At 48.6% G+C, this 18,894-nt stretch overlaps 1 protein-coding gene across 1 annotated transcript in view; it reads right to left on the reverse strand.

Moving 5' to 3' along the window:
- Positions 1–18,894, reverse strand: part of LOC143172238 (neurolysin, mitochondrial-like) — a 77,875-nt gene that overhangs the window by 34,313 nt on the left and 24,668 nt on the right. Inside the window, 3 exon segments of the mRNA XM_076361466.1 lie at positions 5,656–5,842; positions 14,528–14,706; positions 14,709–14,722. Of these exon segments, the coding sequence (XP_076217581.1) occupies positions 5,656–5,842; positions 14,528–14,706; positions 14,709–14,722 (380 nt within the window).

Consider the following 18,894-nt stretch of genomic DNA (forward strand, 5'->3'; position numbering starts at 1 on the left):
CCCCGGCGACATGTACTGCGGCCACTCCAACCCCAGCGACATGCACTGCGGCCACTCCAACCCCGGCAACAGGCCCTGTGGCTGAACCAAAGAACCAGCCTGTGCCGGTATCAGTCGCCCCTGTACACAAGAAGAAATCTTGGAAGCGGAAGTCGGCTCGTTTAGTAAGGGAGGAAGAAGCTTCTTCTAAAAGGGGGCTGGAGGAAGAAGTGTACGAGTACCCTGGAGAAGGGCCATCACGAGAACGGGAGGAGGAGGGCCGGCCGCTGATCGGGGAGGAGGAAGAGGAAGAACTCATAAACGAGGCAGTGACCACCCGATCTCTATCCCTGAGTGAGCTGCGAGATATACGAAAAGATTTCAGCCGTCGTCCAGGCGAGCATATTGTCACCTGGCTGCTCCGATGCTGGGATAATGGGGCCAGTAGCCTGGAATTAGAGGGTAGGGAAGCCAAGCAGCTGGTATCCCTTTCTAGGGAAGGGGGCATTGATAAAGCAATTGGAAAAGGGACACGTATCCTCAGCCTTTGGAGGCGACTCTTGTCAAGCGTGAAGGAAAGGTATCCCTTTAAGGAAGATGTCATATGTCGCCCAGGCAAGTGGGCCACCATGGAGAAGGGTATCCAGTTTCTGAGAGAATTAGCTGTGCTGGAGGTGATTTATGGTGACCGGAACAATAAACAACTATCCAAAGATCCAGACGAAGTCAAGTGCACACGACCCATGTGGCGGAAGTTTATAAGGAGCGCACCATCGTCATACGCCAATTCATTGGCAGTGATGACCTGGAAAGATGGAGAGGAACAAACAGTGGATGAATTGGCTAGTCAACTCCGGCAATACGAGGAAAGTCTTTCTTCCTCCATTGTCTCGGCTGTGGAGAAACTGTCCGAAAAACTGTCCCGGGAGATCCAGCAACTCAGAGAGGATAGGTCCTACTCCTCACCTGTACGGACCAGTATCTCGGCTATTAGAAGTAAGCGTTCTTTTGCTCAAGAGAGAGAATATAAAGGGTACACACCACGGGGCACCCTATGGTTTTATCTGCGTGACCACGGAGAGGACATGAGGAAGTGGGATGGGAAACCTACCGCAGCCCTAGGGGCACGGGTACGCGAATTGCAAGGGAAAACAATCACAGAAAGAGGTTCTTCCAGGAAAATTGCTGCTCCAGTTTCCAGCGGGCAGTTCCCCAGAGAGAGTAGAAGGGCTGATCTTACTCTTGATCTTAATGAAGAAACTTCTGACCCGTACGTACAAGAAATGAGAAATGAGTACTGTGATGAGGATTAGAGGGGCCCTGCCTCCAGCCAGGGGGAGGAAAGGGACAACCGGGTTTACTGGACTGTGTGGATTCGGTGGCCTGGCACGTCAGACCCACAGAAGTATAAGGCTCTGGTAGACACCGGTGCACAGTGTACCCTAATGCCATCAAGCTATATAGGGGCAGAACCCATCTGTATTTCTGGGGTGACGGGGGGATCCCAACAGCTATCTGTATTGGAAGCCGAAGTGAGTTTAACTGGGAACGGGTGGCAGAAGCACCCCATTGTGACTGGCCCAGATGCTCCGTGCATCCTTGGCATAGACTACCTCAGGAGAGGGTATTTCAAGGACCCACAAGGGTACCGGTGGGCTTTTGGTATAGCTGCCTTGGAGATGGAGGAAATTAAACAGCTGTCCACCTTGCCTGGTCTTTCGGAGGACCCCTCTGTTGTGGGGTTGCTGAAGGTCGAAGACCAACAAGTGCCAATTGCTACCACCACAGTGCACCGGCGGCAATATCGCACCAACCGAGACTCCCTGATTCCCATCCATAAGCTGATTCGTCGACTGGAGAGCCAAGGAGTGATCAGCAAGACCCGCTCACCCTTTAACAGTCCCATATGGCCAGTGCGGAAGTCTAATGGAGAGTGGAGACTAACAGTAGACTATCGTGGCCTAAATGAAGTCACGCCACCGCTGAGTGCTGCTGTGCCAGACATGCTAGAACTTCAATACGAACTGGAGTCAAAGGCAGCCAAGTGGTATGCCACAGTTGATATTGCTAATGCGTTTTTCTCAATCCCTTTGGCAGCAGAGTGCAGGCCACAGTTTGCTTTCACTTGGAGGGGTGTTCAGTACACCTGGAACCGACTGCCCCAGGGGTGGAAACACAGCCCTACCATTTGCCATGGACTAATCCAGACTGCACTAGAACAGGGTGGAGCTCCAGAACACCTGCAATACATTGATGATATCATCGTGTGGGGCAACACAGCAGGAGAAGTTTTTGAGAAAGGGAAGGAAATAGTCCAAATCCTGCTGAAGGCCGGTTTTGCCATAAAACAAAGTAAGGTCAAGGGACCTGCACAGGAGATCCAGTTTTTAGGAATAAAATGGCAAGATGGACGTCGTCAGATCCCAATGGATGTGATCAACAAAATAACAGCCATGTCTCCACCAACTAGCAAAAAGGAAACACAAGCTTTCTTAGGCGTCGTGGGTTTTTGGAGAATGCACATTCCAAATTACAGTCTGATTGTAAACCCTCTCTATCAAGTGACCCGGAAGAAGAACGATTTCAAATGGGGCCCTGAGCAACGACAAGCTTTTGAACAAATTAAACGGGAGATAGTTCATGCAGTAGCCCTGGGGCCAGTCCGGGCAGGGCAAGAGGTAAAAAATGTGCTCTATACCGCAGCCGGGGAGAACGGCCCTACCTGGAGCCTCTGGCAGAAAGCACCAGGGGAGACTCGAGGTCGACCCCTAGGGTTTTGGAGTCGGGGATACAGAGGATCCGAGGCCCGCTATACTCCAACTGAAAAAGAGATATTAGCAGCATATGAAGGGGTTCGAGCTGCTTCAGAAGTGATCGGCACTGAAGCACAGCTCCTCCTGGCACCCCGACTGCCGGTGCTAGGCTGGATGTTCAGAGGGAGGGTCCCCTGTACACATCATGCAACTGATGCTACATGGAGGAAGTGGGTCGCACTGATCACACAACGGGCTCGAATAGGAAACCCCAGTCGCCCAGGAATCCTGGAAGTGATCATGGATTGGCCAGAGGGCAAAGATTTTGGAATATTGCCAGAGGAGGAGGTGACGCGTGCTGAAGAGGCCCCAATGTATAATGAACTACCAGAAAATGAGCAGCAATATGCCCTGTTCACTGATGGGTCCTGTCGTCTTGTGGGAAAGCATCGGAGGTGGAAAGCTGCTGTATGGAGTCCTATGCGACAAGTTGTAGAAACTGCTGAAGGAGAAGGTGAATCGAGCCAATTTGCAGAAGTAAAGGCCATCCAGCTGGCTTTAGACATTGCTGACCGAGAAAAGTGGCCAGTGCTCTATCTCTCTACTGACTCATGGATGGTGGCAAATGCCCTGTGGGGGTGGTTGCAGCAATGGAAGCAGAGCAACTGGCAGCGCAGAGGCAAACCCATCTGGGCTGCCGCATTGTGGCAAGATATTGCTGCCCGGGTGGAGAACCTGGTTGTAAAAGTCCGTCACGTAGATGCTCACGTACCCAAGAGTCGGGCCACTGAAGAACATCAAAATAACCAGCAGGTGGATCAGGCTGCTAAGATTGAAGTGGCTCAGGTGGATCTGGACTGGCAACAGAAGGGTGAATTATGTATAGCTCGGTGGGCCCATGACACCTCAGGCCACCAAGGAAGAGATGCAACATATAGATGGGCTCGTGATCGAGGGGTGGACTTGACCATGGACACTATAGCCCAGGTTATCCATGAATGCGAAACATGCGCTGCAATCAAACAAGCCAAGCGGTTAAAGCCTTTTTGGTATGGAGGACGATGGTTGAAATATAAATATGGGGAGGCCTGGCAGATCGATTATATCACACTCCCACAAACCCGCCAAGGCAAGCGCCACGTGCTGACAATGGTGGAGGCAACCACCGGATGGCTGGAAACATATCCCGTGCCCCATGCCACCGCCCGGAACACTATCCTGGGCCTTGAAAAGCAAGTCCTATGGCGACATGGCACCCCAGAAAGAATTGAGTCAGACAATGGGACTCATTTCCGAAACAACCTCATAGACACCTGGGCCAAAGAGCACGGCATTGAGTGGGTGTATCACATCCCCTATCATGCACCGGCCTCTGGGAAAATTGAACGATACAATGGACTGTTAAAGACTACACTGAGAGCAATGGGTGGCGGGACGTTCAAACATTGGGATACGCATTTAGCAAAGGCCACCTGGTTAGTCAACACTCGGGGATCTGCCAATCGAGCAGGCCCTGCCCAGTCAGAACTTTTACGTACTGTAGATGGGAATAAAGTTCCTGTAGTGCACATAAAAAATATGCTGGGGAAGACAGTCTGGGTTATTCCTGCCTCAGGCAGAGGCAAACCCATCCATGGGATTGCTTTTGCTCAAGGACCTGGGTGCACTTGGTGGATAATGCGGGAGGATGGGGAAGTCCGATGTGTACCTCAAGGGGATTTGATTTTGGGTGAGAATAGCCAATGGTCTGAATTATGTGATGTTAAGTACTAATTATATTTATAATAGTTATACTAATAATACACAGATATACTAATCATACTAATAATATTATATGCCATACTAATGTTATTACAATAAGAATCACCCAGACTAATGAAGAATAACTTTAGTGAAACCAAGCAAAGCACAGTGATGATGGTACCAGAACTGACTTCAACATGGAACAATCCAACACCACATACCATCTCCATTTTTCCTGCCCTGAAAGATTATTATGACAGATGGAGCCCGAAGTCATGGACTAAATGAACTCACCGAACATTTTAGAGGGATGGCCCACAGACGAAGGGAATGATATCTCTGTGTGTGTATATATATATATATATATATATATATATATATATATATAAAGGGGTGGTGATTAATGAAAATGTACTGGAAAATATGAGACTTGAGCATGACGCAGATGGTATAGAATAAGGGGTGGATATTGTCCTGGTTTCGGCAGGGATAGAGTTTATTTCTTTTCTAGTAGCTGGTACAGTGTTTTGGATTTAGGATGAGAACAAAGTTGATAACGCACCGATGTTTTAGTTGTTGCTAGGTAATGTTTACACTAGCCAAGGACTTTTCAGCTTCCCATGTTCTACCGACTGAGAAGGCTGAAGGTGCACAAGAAGCTGGGAGGGGGCACAGCCAAACTGGCCAAAGGGACATTCCATACCATGGGACGTCATGCTCAGTACATAAACTGGGGAAAGCTGGCCGGGGGGGCCGCTGCTCGGGGACTGGCTGGGCATCGGTCGGCGGGTGGTGAGCAATTGTACTGTGCATCACTTGCTTTGTGTATTATTATTATTATTATCATATTATTATTATTATCATTTTATTTCAATTATTAAACTGTTTTTATCTCAACCCACGAGTTTTTCTAACTTGTGCTCTTCCAATTCTCTCCCCCATCCCACCGGGTGGGGGGGAGTGAGCGAGCGGCTGCGTGGTGCTTAGTTGCCGACTGAAGTTAAACCACGACAGCTCTCACTTAATTCTTGTTGAAACTGACAGTGATAGCGTACACACAGAAGAACTGTAATGGGCTTGTTATGTTTTACAGAGGATATCGTCTTTAATGTTTCCCACTAATTTTTTTAAATGATATATTTTTATATGTATACTGGGAGGGGAGAAGGAAGAGAGATACCTGTATTAGCGAGTCTAGAGGCAGCAAGTTTCTCAAGGAGAGTGTCTGCAACATGGCTCTCATCTTTATAACATCTTGGCATCTGTTGCAGTGGTTCTTTTTCCCAAACCCAGTTCTCAAACATTTGTGAAGGTACCTCTACAAAGTCTGTTTCCACATTAGTTCTACTAAACCTAGCAAAATCAGCCTAAAAGGAAAAAACATTGTTTTAAATGAAAACAGAAGCCAGGATTTCTAGCAGAAACTTTCAGGTGTTAATCACAACAAAAGGAATAATTTCAACAGGTCAACAATAAAAAACCCAAACACATCAAAATCAGGAGGGCAAAAATCCAGATATAAGACTATCACCAAGCAACAAAATAGATTACTCAGTAGTTATTTACTGCATTCTCTACTGGTGGGAAACAACACTTCAGTTTTCTTAATATTATTGATTTTACCTTTTAGGTTATGACAGCAATATGAATGCTTCAGTGCTGTCTTATGGCAAGGATATAATTTGTAAATAGTTATAAAATTTTTTTATATTACCCCAAAGTAAAAAATAAACTCCAATTATACACTTATAAAATTGTTTATTGTATTACGGTCTACTGCACTGGTTCAAAGATTTTACTTGACCAACTTATCCTATTAAGCTTTGTCCTAACTGTCTTCATTCAAAAGGCATATAGAATCATAGAATCACTGAGGTTGGAAAAGACCTCTAAGGTCATCGAGTCCAACCATCGACCCAACACCACCATGCCCACTAAACCATGTCCCTAAGTGCCTCATCTACACGTCTTTTAAATACTTCCAGGGATGGGGACTCAACCACTTCCCTGGGCAGCCTGTTCCAATGTTTAACCACTCTTTCAGTAAAGAAATTTTTCCTCACATCCAATCTAAACCTCCCCTGGCACAACTTGAGGCCATTTCCTCTCGTCCTATCACTTGTTACTTGGGAGAAGAGACCGACACCCACCTCGCTACAACCTCCTTTCAGGTAGTTGTAGAGAGCGATGAGGTCTCCCCTCAGCCTCCTTTTCTCCAGGCTAAACAGTCCCAGTTCCCTCAGCCGCTCCTCATAAGACTTGCTCTCCAGATCCCTCACCAGCCTCGTTGCCCTTCTCTGGACACGCTCCAGCACCTCGACGTCCTTCTTGTAGTGAGGGGCCCAAAACTGAACACAGTATTCGAGGTGCGGCCTCACCAGTGCCGAGTACAGGGACACGATCACTTCCCTACTCCTGCTGGCCACACTATTTCTGATACAGGCCAGGATGCCATTGGCCTTCTTGGCCGCCTGGGCACACTGCCGGCTCATGTTCAGCCGGCTGTCAACCAGCACCCCCAGGTCCTTTTCCGACAGGCAGCTTTCCAGCCACTCTTCCCCAAGCTTGTAGTGTTGCATGGGGTTGTTGTGACCCAAGTGCAGGACCCGGCACTTGGCCTTGTTGAACCTCATACAGTTGGCCTCGGCCCATCGATCCAGCCTGTCCAGGTCCCTCTGCAGAGCCTTCCTACCCTCGAGCAGATCAACACTCCCGCCCAACTTGGTGTCGTCTGCAAACTTACTGAGGGTGCACTCGATCCCCTCATCCAGATCATCGATAAAGATACTGAACAAGACCAGCCCCAAAACTGAGCCCTGGGGAACACCGCTCATGACCGGCCGCCAACTGGATTGAACTCCATTCACCACAACTCTTTGGGCCCGGCCGTCCAGCCAGTTTTTTACCCAGCGCAGAGTACACCTGTCTAAGCCGTGAGCCGCCAGCTTCTCTAGGAGAATGCTGTGGGAGACGGTGTCAAAGGCCTTACTGAAGTCCAGGTAGACCACATCCACAGCCTTTCCCTCATCCACTAGGCGGGTCACCTGGTCATAGAAGCAGATCAGGTTGGTCAAGCAGGACCTGCCTCTCATGAACCCGTGCTGGCTAGGCCTGATCCCCTGGTTGTCCCGCTCATGCCTTGTGAGCGCCCTCAAGATGAACCGCTCCATAATCTTCCCCGGCACCGAGGTCAGGCTGACAGGCCTGTAGTTCCCGGGACCCTCCTTCCGGCCCTTCTTGTAGATGGGCGTCACATTGGCAAGCCTCCAGTCGTCCGGGACCTCCCCCGTTAACCAGGACTGCTGATAAATGATGGGGAGCGGCTTGGCGAGCACCTCCGCCAGCTCCCTCAGCACTCTCGGGTGGATCCCATTGGCCCCATAGACTTGTGAGCATCCAGGTGGCGTAGCAGGTTGTTAACTGCTTCCTCTTGGATTATGGGGGGTTCATCCTGCTCACTGTCCCTGTCTTCCAGCTCAGGGGGCCGAGTACCCTGAGGATAACTGGTCTGCCTGTTAAAGACTGAGGCAAAGAAGGCATTGAGTACCTCAGCCTTTTCCTTATCCTCAGTGACAATGTTCCCCCCTGCATCCAATAAAGGATGGAGATTCTCCCTGGCTCTCTTCTTGTCATTAATATATTTGTAAAAACTTTTTTTGTTGTCCCTAATAACAGCGGCCAGATTGCGTTCTAGCTGGGCTTTTGCCTTTCTCATTTCTTCTCTGCACGACCTAACGAGATCCCTGTACTCTTCTTGAGTTGCCTGCCCCTTCTTCCACAAGTGGTAAACTCTCCTTTTTTCCCTGAGTCCCAGCAAGAGCTCCCCATTCAGCCAGGCCGGTCCTCTTCCCCGCCCGTTCTTCTTATGGCGTACAGGGACAGCCTGCTCCTGCGCCTTTAAGACTTCCTTCTTGAAGATCGTCCAGCCTTCCTGGACCCCTTTGCCCTTCAGGACTGTCTCCCAAGGGACTCTCTCAACCAGCATCCTGAACAGGCCAAAGTCCACCCTCCGGAAGTCCATGGTTGCGGTTTTGCTGGCCCCCTCCTTACTTCACCAAGAATCGAGAATTCTACCATTTCATGGTCGCTAAGCCCAAGACGGCCTCCGACCACCACATCTCCCACCAGTCCTTCTCTGTTTGTAAACAGCAGGTCGAGCGAGGCACCTCCCCTGGTAGGCTCACTTACCAGCTGTGTCAGGAAGGTGTCTTCCACACACTCCAGGAACCTCCTAGACTGCTTCCTCTCTGCCGTGTTGGATTTCCAGCAGACGTCCGGGAAGTTGAAGTCCCCCACGAGAACAAGGGCTAGCGATTGAGAGACTTCTGCCAGCCGCTTGTAGAACGCTTCATCCGCCTCTTCATCCTGGTTAGGTGGTCTATAACAGACTCCCAGCAGGATATCTGCCTCGTTGGCCTTCCCCCTCATCCTTACCCATAAACACTCAACCGTATCATCATCACAATCGTTGAGCTCTAGACAATCGAAACACTCCCTAACATACAGGGCCACCCCACCGCCTCTCCTTCCTCGCCTGTCCCTTCTGAAGAGTCTATAGCCATCCACTGCAGCACTCCAATCGTGGGAGTCACCCCACCATGTTTCCGTGATGGCGACTAAGTCATATCTCTCCCGCTGCACAATGGCTTCCAGCTCCTCCTGTTTGCCGCCCATGCTGCGTGCATTGGTGTAGATGCACTTGAGCTGGGCTATCGATTTCGCCCCCGGCATCGGCATGCCACCCCTAGGCTCATCTCTAGTGAGCCTGGTTTTATCCCCTTCCCCCTTCGAACCTAGTTTAAAGCCCTCTCAATGAGCCCTGCCAATTCATGAGCAGTGATCCTTGTCCCCCTGTGAGACAGCTGGACTCCATCTGTCGCCAGCAGGCCCGGTGCTGTGTAAACCTCCCCGTGATCAAAAAAGCCAAAATTCCTCTGACGGCACCAGCCCCTGAGCCACGTGTTGATCAGGTGTGTTTTCCTGTTCCTTTCAGTATTCTTCCCTGCCACTGTAGGGATTGAGGAAAACACTACCTGTGCTCCCGATCCTTCAACCAGTCGCCCCAGTGCCCTGAAGTCCCTTTTGATCACTGCAGGACTTCTCTCTGCAACCTCATCAGTGCCAGCGTGTATAACCAACAGCGGGTAGCAATCGGAAGACCGTACCAGACCAGGGAGCTTCCTAGTAATGTCTCTGACCCAGGCCCCAGGGAGGCAGCAGACTTCCCTGTGGGATGGGTCCGGTCGGCATATTGGGCCCTCTGTTCCCCTCAGAAGGGAATCGCCTATGACAATTACCCTCTTTTTTTTCTCAGCAGAGGCAGTCATAATGTGTGGGGCTGACTGCCTCACCCTAGGCAACCCCCTGGATGGACCTTCATCTACATCCTCGTTTGCCTTGCCCTCAAGTTCCAGGGCCCCATATCTGTTGTGTAAGGGCAACCGGGAAGGTGAGGGAGGCTGGGCAGGGGTTCGCCTGGCACCCCGAGCAGGGACCTGTTTCCACTCCTCCCCGTCACTTAGGTCCCCTCTTTCTACTTGGTGGCAAGAAGGCAGGGAATCCTCTGCTTCTTGTGGAGCCTCCATCTGCTGCCTTTGCCTCAGGGATGGTAGGGTGTGGGTCTACCAATCCATCTCCCTCTCACACTCCCTGATACTCCTTAACCTTTCCACTTCCTCCTTCAGCTCTGCCACCAGGCTGAGCAGATCATCCACCTGGTCACACCGCACACAGGTGGTGTCTCTGCTACCCTTCAGTACAGCTGACAGGCTCAGGCACTCCCTGCAGCCAGAGACCTGGACAGCTATATGCTTGTGTGTGGGCTCCATCTGGGTCACCACATTCCTTCTGGTGACAGCTTTCGGCCGAGTGGAAACCATAGCTGGTCCTCTTCTTCTTGGAAGCCGACGATTACTAATTGAGTTGGCCTCTAGAGGCAGGAGGGGGGCTGCGCCTTGCCCACTCGCCTTCCCTGCACGCCCTCCCTCATGAACTGACGCGCCACGCCCTGTTCGCCGCGCTCCAGGTCGCTCGCGCTCCCTGGGGGCTGCTCTTGTATGTGAGGGGGTTTGGCCGCCGTCCCTCTTGTCCCGGCCCACGCTGAGTCAGAGCTGCCGCTCGTCAGGAGCTCCCTCCTCCGGCTCGGGGAATGGGGGGGCTGGGGCACCCTCTCACTCCCTGCGCTTTTGCTTTTCGCGGGTTTTGCCGCGGTTTTGCCGCTTCAGGAAGGGTCCCTCGGCGCGATCCTCCGCTCCGGAGCCCTTCGCCTCGGTGGCTTCGCTGAAATGGCGGGTACATATGGTTAACATACAGCACAATTTTTTGAGACAGTAATACATGGCCTGAAATAAATGAATCCAAGCAGCTTTAGCCATGAAAGGTCTCCAAATCTGGTACTCAGTCACTGATCGAAGAATCTTCCTTCTGAAAGCCAAGCACATTAGAGCTTTTTATTTTATTTTACTTTAGTATCATCAATCACTTCATGTTTAAAAAGCCCCACAGATACTAATTTTGAAGAAAAGTTTCATGCAGTTAAAAATCTTCATAAAAATATATTACAAAACCAAAATATTTCTAAAAGAAACAGTCACTTTTGAAAGACAGATGTTCAAATACCAACAGAAATTATTTGGTCTCACTCTAACTCTTGTAACTCTACCTCCTCTTGCAAACCCAATTTTTTTATTCTTCCCTTCACAGCAACATTCTAACAAAACATTTCAAATGCTAAAAGAAAAAAAAGAATTCTCAGTTTCTGAAACACCCTCTCTAAGAGCTGTACATATTCTTAGGTTCCATCCTCCATTGGGGAATAGATGCCCACAGGAGGACTGGCTTTTGAACTTACTTTCTTGCAGGGTTACCAAAAAAAAAAAAAAAAACAAGCATGTGTAGTACAAGACATACACTGAACTGACAGCTGTGTCACATGCATATATCTCCCTCTCATGTCTTCAGAAGAACAGCAGAAAAACATTTGCCTTCATTTACATTTGTGGGTTACTCAAATCCATGCTTGTAACAGGCTGGCCCTTTTTACTGTACTTGCTGAATAGCAGCTATGAAGAAAAGCTAGGAAGCATCATCTGGGAAGAAATGGTGATAGAAGTGGCTAGAGCAAAAGGCAGGAGGAGTGCAAGAGTTTGTTGGCCTCCAGATATCCTCATTTACCCATACATAACTGCACCACACTAACAAAAAATATTAAGACATTTGGTTCAGGTACTTGAATAACTTTCCTTCCCTAACACCATAAACAGATCCCCTCCCTGCCCTGATATCTCACTTCCCAGCAGACCCCCAGTACGTTAAAAGGAGTATCAGTCTCCAAAAGCAGACCTTTACCAGCTGCTCACAGATTCCCACCCAGTCAGATCCCCACATACACTTTAAATGTCAAGTTTTAACATGCTTAAACAAATCATCATATGAAGCAAGATAGTGCTTTGTACACACAAATCCCAGAGGGCAGGATGTTCTTATGTGAGACTGGCAAGTTATTTGCAGGTGTGTATATTAGTCCATTAAATGATTTACATAAAATACAGCAACAGTAAGCACGGTAGCTATGCACACAGAAACCACCTCTGCAGTGAGACACACAACTGGAAAGCAGGCCTCCCTGACCTGTGTGCAATTTCACATTAAGTAGAGAAGTACATAAGCATTGGAGTTGTTGGCTGGGCTGCCCAGAAGGGGCTCTGCAACACCCAGGCACATCCTCATTGGTTACCAAAATTTTGCAGTCGTGGTTTAATCTCAGTCGGCAACTAAGCACCACGCAGCCGCTCGCTCACTCCCCCCACAGTGGGATGGGGGAGAGAATCGGAAGGGTAAAAGTGAGAAAACTCATGGGTTGAGATAAAGACAGTTTAATAGGTAAAGCAAAAGCCGCGCACGCAAGCAAAGCAAAACAAGGAATTCATTCACTACTTCCCATCGGCAGGCAGGTGTTCAGCCATCTCCAGGAAAGCAGGGCTCCATCACGTGTAACGGTTACTTGGGAAGACAAATGCCATCACTCCAAACGTCCCCCCCTTCCTCCTTCTTCCCCCAGCTTTATATACTGAGCATGACATCCCATGGTATGGAATCTCCCTTTGGTCAGTTTGGGTCAGCTGTCCTGGCTGTGCCCCCTCCCAGCTTCTTGTGCACCAAGCTGAAAAGTCCTTGACTAGTGTAAACACTACCTAGCAACAACTAAAACATTGGTGTGTTATCAACATTGTTCTCACCCTAAATCCAAAACACAGCACTGTACCAGCTACTAGGAAGGAAATTAACTCTATCCCTGCCGAAACCAGGACAGTTTTGTACCAATGCTGAATGTGTCTCATTTATAAACATCTTCTAGGTAGCTGAAAAGAAAGAACAGGTTTTATTTCTCAATTTCTGAGCTTAGAAACAACTGTCTTAGGGTGAAGATGATCAAATCATCATTATATTTCTACCTTCAACATGATGCAAAAATATCTAAGCAAGTCTAGCTACTTGTTCTGAAGTTTGCTTGAACATCATTTGTTTAATTCTAGATTTAATATATGGAATTCCATGTCTCTTTCTTTATTCTGCAGTCCTAGTCTCTGGGATCAAGGTCAATAATTAAAATCTAATGTGTGTCATATTTCTTTGATTTTATGATTTGGTACTTGTTTATAAAGAAGATCACAGCAGCACTACACAAAGTCTGGATTTGTGGATAATGATGAGAATTTTTTGGTGAATGAATACCAAGACTTGCGTGTCTCTCCCTGAAACATAAAATTTTCATTAAGCCAACAATAAATTTATCATCTGGCAGAATCAATTTTACATGTAAGTAAAAATGAAACCAGGAATTTTATGGCTTTATTGACATATTGATACAAAATCGGCAGACTAGCTTCAGTTCTTTCTGGTCACAGGGAGAACCCTGACTGTCACATGGGAGAGCATAAAATACAATAGCTCAGGCAAAACCTGTTTTATGCTTTTGATATCGAGTGATCTCTCTCAAGAGTATTAAATGCCAAAATGCTGGAGGTGAGGGCATAACTATCTGGATTCACAAATCATTTGCATTCCTGGGGACAGCAGCCTTTTTTGTTTGTTTGTTTCTAATATCTAGCAAGCTACTAAGAGCAATAAAAAGCCCTCTGACAGCTGTAACAGAAGCCACTGCTGAGCACCTTCTTTACCTTACACATGGACCTATTCACTTGTCACAGGTACCTGCATGGTACAAATGCAAAAGTATATGTTCCTATGAAAATGTTTTTCATGGGAAGGTGTATTCACTGCTGTAGTTTTAAATGAAAATTAAAACCAAAAAACCCCCCAAGCTGTCACTTTGACAAAATAACCACAAAACTGCATACGTACTTTATTAAAATTAGAAACCACCAAAATAGACTTATACCTTGCTTTGAAACAGTGGAGAAAGAAATAAGTCTTACACTGGAATTGAAATATCACTAACCTGTTGTTGTGGTTTGACTCCAGTCAGCAACTAAGCACCACACAGCCGCTCGCTCACCCTCCCCCACCAGGTGGGATGGGGGAGAGAATCCAAAGAGCAAAAGTAAGAAAACCCGTGGGTTGAGATAAGAACAGTTTAAAAAATGAAATAATATAATAATAAAAAACCAAATTGTATTGGAAAGTAAAACAACAAAGAGAGAGAGAAACAAACACACCAAAAAAAACAAACAGGGAAAGAAAAAGAAAGTGATGCAACCGCTCACCACCTGCTGATCAACACCCAGTCAGTCCCCAAGCAGTGATCGCCACCCCCTGGCCAACTCCCCCCAGTTTATATACTGAGCATGATGTCATATGGTATGGAATACCCCTTTGGCCAGTTCGGGTCAGCTGTCCTGGCTGTGCCCCCTCCTAGCTTCTCGCTGGCAGGGCATGAGAAGCTGAAAAGGCCTTGACTAGTGTAAGCACTACCTAGCAACAACTAAAACATCGGTGTGTTATCAACATTATTCTCATCCTAAATCCAAAACACAGCACTGTACCAGCTACTAGGAAGAAAATTAACTCTATCCCAGCCAAAACCAGGACACCTGTGCACCTATCTGATGCATTACATGACCAAATTCATGGAAGTAAGTCTTTACTTCATCATGTCACAGTAATGACAGGCAATCCAATGCTGGTTTTGTGAAGTTGGTTACCAGAGCAGCTACAGACATCATTCTGCTGCCATCAGAGAAAAGACAGCTGGGTTGGAGACCAAAGCATGCCCATACTTTCCCTCTCTCTATAAGAAAATATATCAGACACCATCTTCAAACCACAAGCCTGCTCACCAGAATGGCGAAGCCTATTCAAGAACAGGGACAATCAGTCAGTGTCTCTTTCAAGCTTTACACAAAGAAATTGCATCTTTTCATCAGGATGATCATATAAAAGTATCTTATGACTTCTAAGACTCACTAAGTTTAAGATCCTGTTAAGAACACAAGGGGAAAAAAAAAATCCAGTATTTAAATCACATCAGTTTAAGATTCACAGCAGCATTTACAAGAATCTGATTTTTACTCAAATACTGAAAGAATATATACTTCAGATATCAATTATATTTTAAACTACTAGAACACTGTAACAGGAAGGACTAGGTTCTGTCCTCTGAAGCAGTATGTTTTCTTTCATTACAGATGTCCTGGTTTCGGCAGGGATAGAGTTAATTTCCTTTCTAGTAGCTGGTACAATGCTGTGTTTTGGATTTAGGATGAGAACAAAGTTGATAACGCAACGATGTTTTAGTTGTTGCTAGGCAATGCTTACACTAGCCAAGGACTTTTCAGCTTCCCATGTTCTACCGACTGAGAAGGCTGAAGGTGCACAAGAAGCTGGGAGGGGGCACAGCCAAACTGGCCAAAGAAACATTCCATACCATGTGACGTCATGCTCAGTACATAAACTGGGGAAAGCTGGCCGGGGGGGCCGCTGCTCGGGGACTGGCTGGGCATCGGTCGGCGGGTGGTGAGCAATTGTACTGTGCATCACTTGCTTTGTGTATTATTATTATTATTATTATCATATTATTATTATTATCATTTTATTTCAATTATTAAACTGTTTTTTAACTCAACCCACGAGTTCTTCTAACTTGTGCTCTTCCAATTCTCTCCCCCATCCATCCGGGGGTGGGGGGAGTGAGCGAGCGGCTGCGTGGTGCTTAGTTGCCGACTGAAGTTAAACCACGACAGTCCTTTTTGGCGCCCAACGTGGGGCTCGAAGGGTTTGAGATAATAACAGGTTAACCGGAGTGTATTAAAGAACTTATATCTGTTAATAGTTGTGGGTCACAATGTTGGTTTCTCTGTTCTCGATATTGATTTGTATAATCTGCATCGCGCTCTTTTTCCTGCTGTACATGTTAAAGATTGGTGTTGGTTTTTGCAGTTTGCTGTGGTCTGCAGTGATTAGTGATGTCTCGCTTGTGAGGTTTGTTTTTAAAACATTGACCTTGACGTTAGTGTGGTATGTAAGTTTCGCAATGAAGCCGTTACTGTACCACGGAGACCATTTCGTGGAGACAACTAGCAATTGCAGTAACTTTTCTGAGAGTTTTTTTACGGAGGAAATACAGAATGGCAGGGTCACTACCTTCTTCTATGATGTTTCCTCCTTCATTACAGTAATTTTTCAGTATTTTGAACATCCTTGGGCAGTTAAGATACTTCTATTAATACTTCTTGGGAATAATGTTTCGGTTTTGTCTGAAGTTGGTAAGCAATTTAAGAATATCATCCAGAGATCTGCCCCAAGGCTGAATAATTATGAGTGGCAGGGTGTGTGGGACAAGATGGGCAAGTACCTAGGCCAATGGGCACCCCCAGTGTTTTGGAACTTCACCCCTGAGCAAGTGCAGAATCCTGAAAAGTTACTAGAATATTTGGACAAAGTATGCTGTCACCCTGGCAACTCCAGAGAGATGCAGATCATTGCAACGTGCTGGGGCCTGGCCCATGCCTACCGAGCCCTGTTCAACACCATTCAGTGCCCTCAAAGGGAAGGGAAGGTCTCTGGCTCTGACAGTAAAACGACACGCCCTGCGGCCACTCAGACCTGGGCAACGCGCCCTGCGGCCACTCCGACCCCAGCGACAGGCCGTGCAGCCACTCAGACCCCGGCAACAGGCCCTGTAGCCACTCAGACACCGGCAACAGGCCCTGCGGCCACTCAAACCCGGGCAACACGCACTACGGCCACTCCAACCCCAGCGACATGCACTGCAGCCGCTCAGACCCCGGCGGCATGCACTGCAGCCACTCAGACCCTGGCGACATGCACTGCGGCCACTCAGACCCCAGCGACATGCACTGCGGCCACTCCAATCCCGGCGACATGCACTGCAGCCACTCAGACCCCGGCAACATGCACTGCGGCCACTCAGACCCCAGTGACATGCACTGCGGCCACTCCAGTCCCGGCGACATGCACTGAGGCCACTCAGACCCCGGCGACATGCACTGTGGCCACTCCAACCCCGGCAACAGGCCCTGCGACTACTCGGACTCCGGTGACATGCACTTGCACAGCGGTCACTCCAACCCCGGCAACATGCACTGCGGCCACTCCAACCCCGGCAACAGGCCCTGCGGCCACTCAGACTCCGGTGACATGCACTTGCACTGTGGCCGCTCCAACCCCGGCAACAGGCCCTGCGACTACTCGGACTCCGGTGACATGCACTTGCACTGCGGCCACTCCAACCCCGGCGACATGCACTGCGACCACTCCAACCCCGGCAACAGGCCCTGTGGCTGAACCAAAGAACCAGCCTGTGCCGGTATCAGTCGCCCCTGTACACAAGAAGAAATTTTGGAAGCGGAAGTCGGCTCGTTTAGTAAGGGAGGAAGAAGCTTCTTCTAAAAGGGAACCGGAGGAAGAACTGTACGAGTACCCTGGAGAAGGGCCATCACGAGAACGGGAGGAGGAGGGCCGGCCGCTGATCGGGGAGGAGGAAGAGGAAGAACTCATAAACGAGGCAGTGACCACCCGATCTCTATCCCTGAGTGAGCTGCGAGATATACGAAAAGATTTCAGCCGCCGTCCAGGTGAGCATATTGTCACCTGGCTGCTCCGATGCTGGGATAATGGGGCCAGTATCCTGGAATTAGAGGGTAGGGAAGCCAAGCAGCTGGGATCCCTTTCTAGGGAAGGGGGCATTGATAAAGCAATTGGAAAAGGGACACGTATCCTCAGCCTTTGGAGGCGACTCTTGTCAAGCGTGAAGGAAAGGTATCCCTTTAAGGAAGATGTCATATGTCGCCCAGGCAAGTGGGCCACCATGGAGAAGGGTATCCAGTTTCTGAGAGAATTAGCTGTGCTGGAGGTGATTTATGATGACCTGAACAATGAACAATTATCCAAAGATCCAGACGAAGTCAAGTGCACACGACCCATGTGGCGGAAGTTTATAAGGAGCTCACCATCGTCATACGCCAATTCATTGGCAGTGATGACCTGGAAAGATGGAGAGGAACAAACAGTGGATGAATTGGCTAGTCAACTCCGGCAATACGAGGAAAGTCTTTCTTCCTCCCTCGTCTCGGCTGTGGAGAAACTGTCTGAAAAACTGTCCCGAGAGATCCAGCAACTCAGAGAGGATAGGTCCTACTCCTCACCTGTACGGACCAGTATCTCGGCTATTAGAAGTAAGCGTTCTTTTGCTCAAGAGAGAGAATATAAAGGGTACACACCACGGGGCACCCTATGGTTTTATCTGCGTGACCACGGAGAGGACATGAGGAAGTGGGATGGGAAACCTACCGCAGCCCTAGGGGCACGGGTACGCGAATTGCAAGGGAAAACAATCACAGAAAGAGGTTCTCCCAGGAAAATTGCTGCTCCAGTTTCCAGCGGGCAGTTCCCCAGAGAGAGTAGAAGGGCTGATCTTACTCCTGATCTTAATGAAGAAACTTCTGACCCGTACGTACAAGAAGTGAGAAATGAGTACTGTGATGAGGATTAGAGGGGCCCTGCCTCCAGCCAGGGGGAGGAAAGGGACAACCGGGTTTACTGGACTGTGTGGATTCGGTGGCCTGGCACGTCAGACCCACAGAAGTATAAGGCTCTGGTAGACACCGGTGCACAGTGTACCCTAATGCCATCAAGCTATATAGGGGCAGAACCCATCTGTATTTCTGGGGTGACGGGGGGATCCCAACAGCTAACTGTATTGGAAGCCGAAGTGAGTTTAAATGGGAACGGGTGGCAGAAGCACCCCATTGTGACTCGCCCAGAGGCTCCGTGCATCCTTGGCATAGACTACCTCAGGAGAGGGTATTTCAAGGACCCACAAGGGTACCGGTGGGCTTTTGGTATAGCTGCCTTGGAGATGGAGGAAATTAAACAGCTGTCCACCTTGCCTGGTCTCTCGGAGGACCCCTCTGTTGTGGGGTTGCTGAAGGTCGAAGAC

This window comes from Aptenodytes patagonicus, chromosome W, assembly GCF_965638725.1.
Source record: "Aptenodytes patagonicus chromosome W, bAptPat1.pri.cur, whole genome shotgun sequence".
Classification (NCBI taxonomy): domain Eukaryota; kingdom Metazoa; phylum Chordata; class Aves; order Sphenisciformes; family Spheniscidae; genus Aptenodytes; species Aptenodytes patagonicus.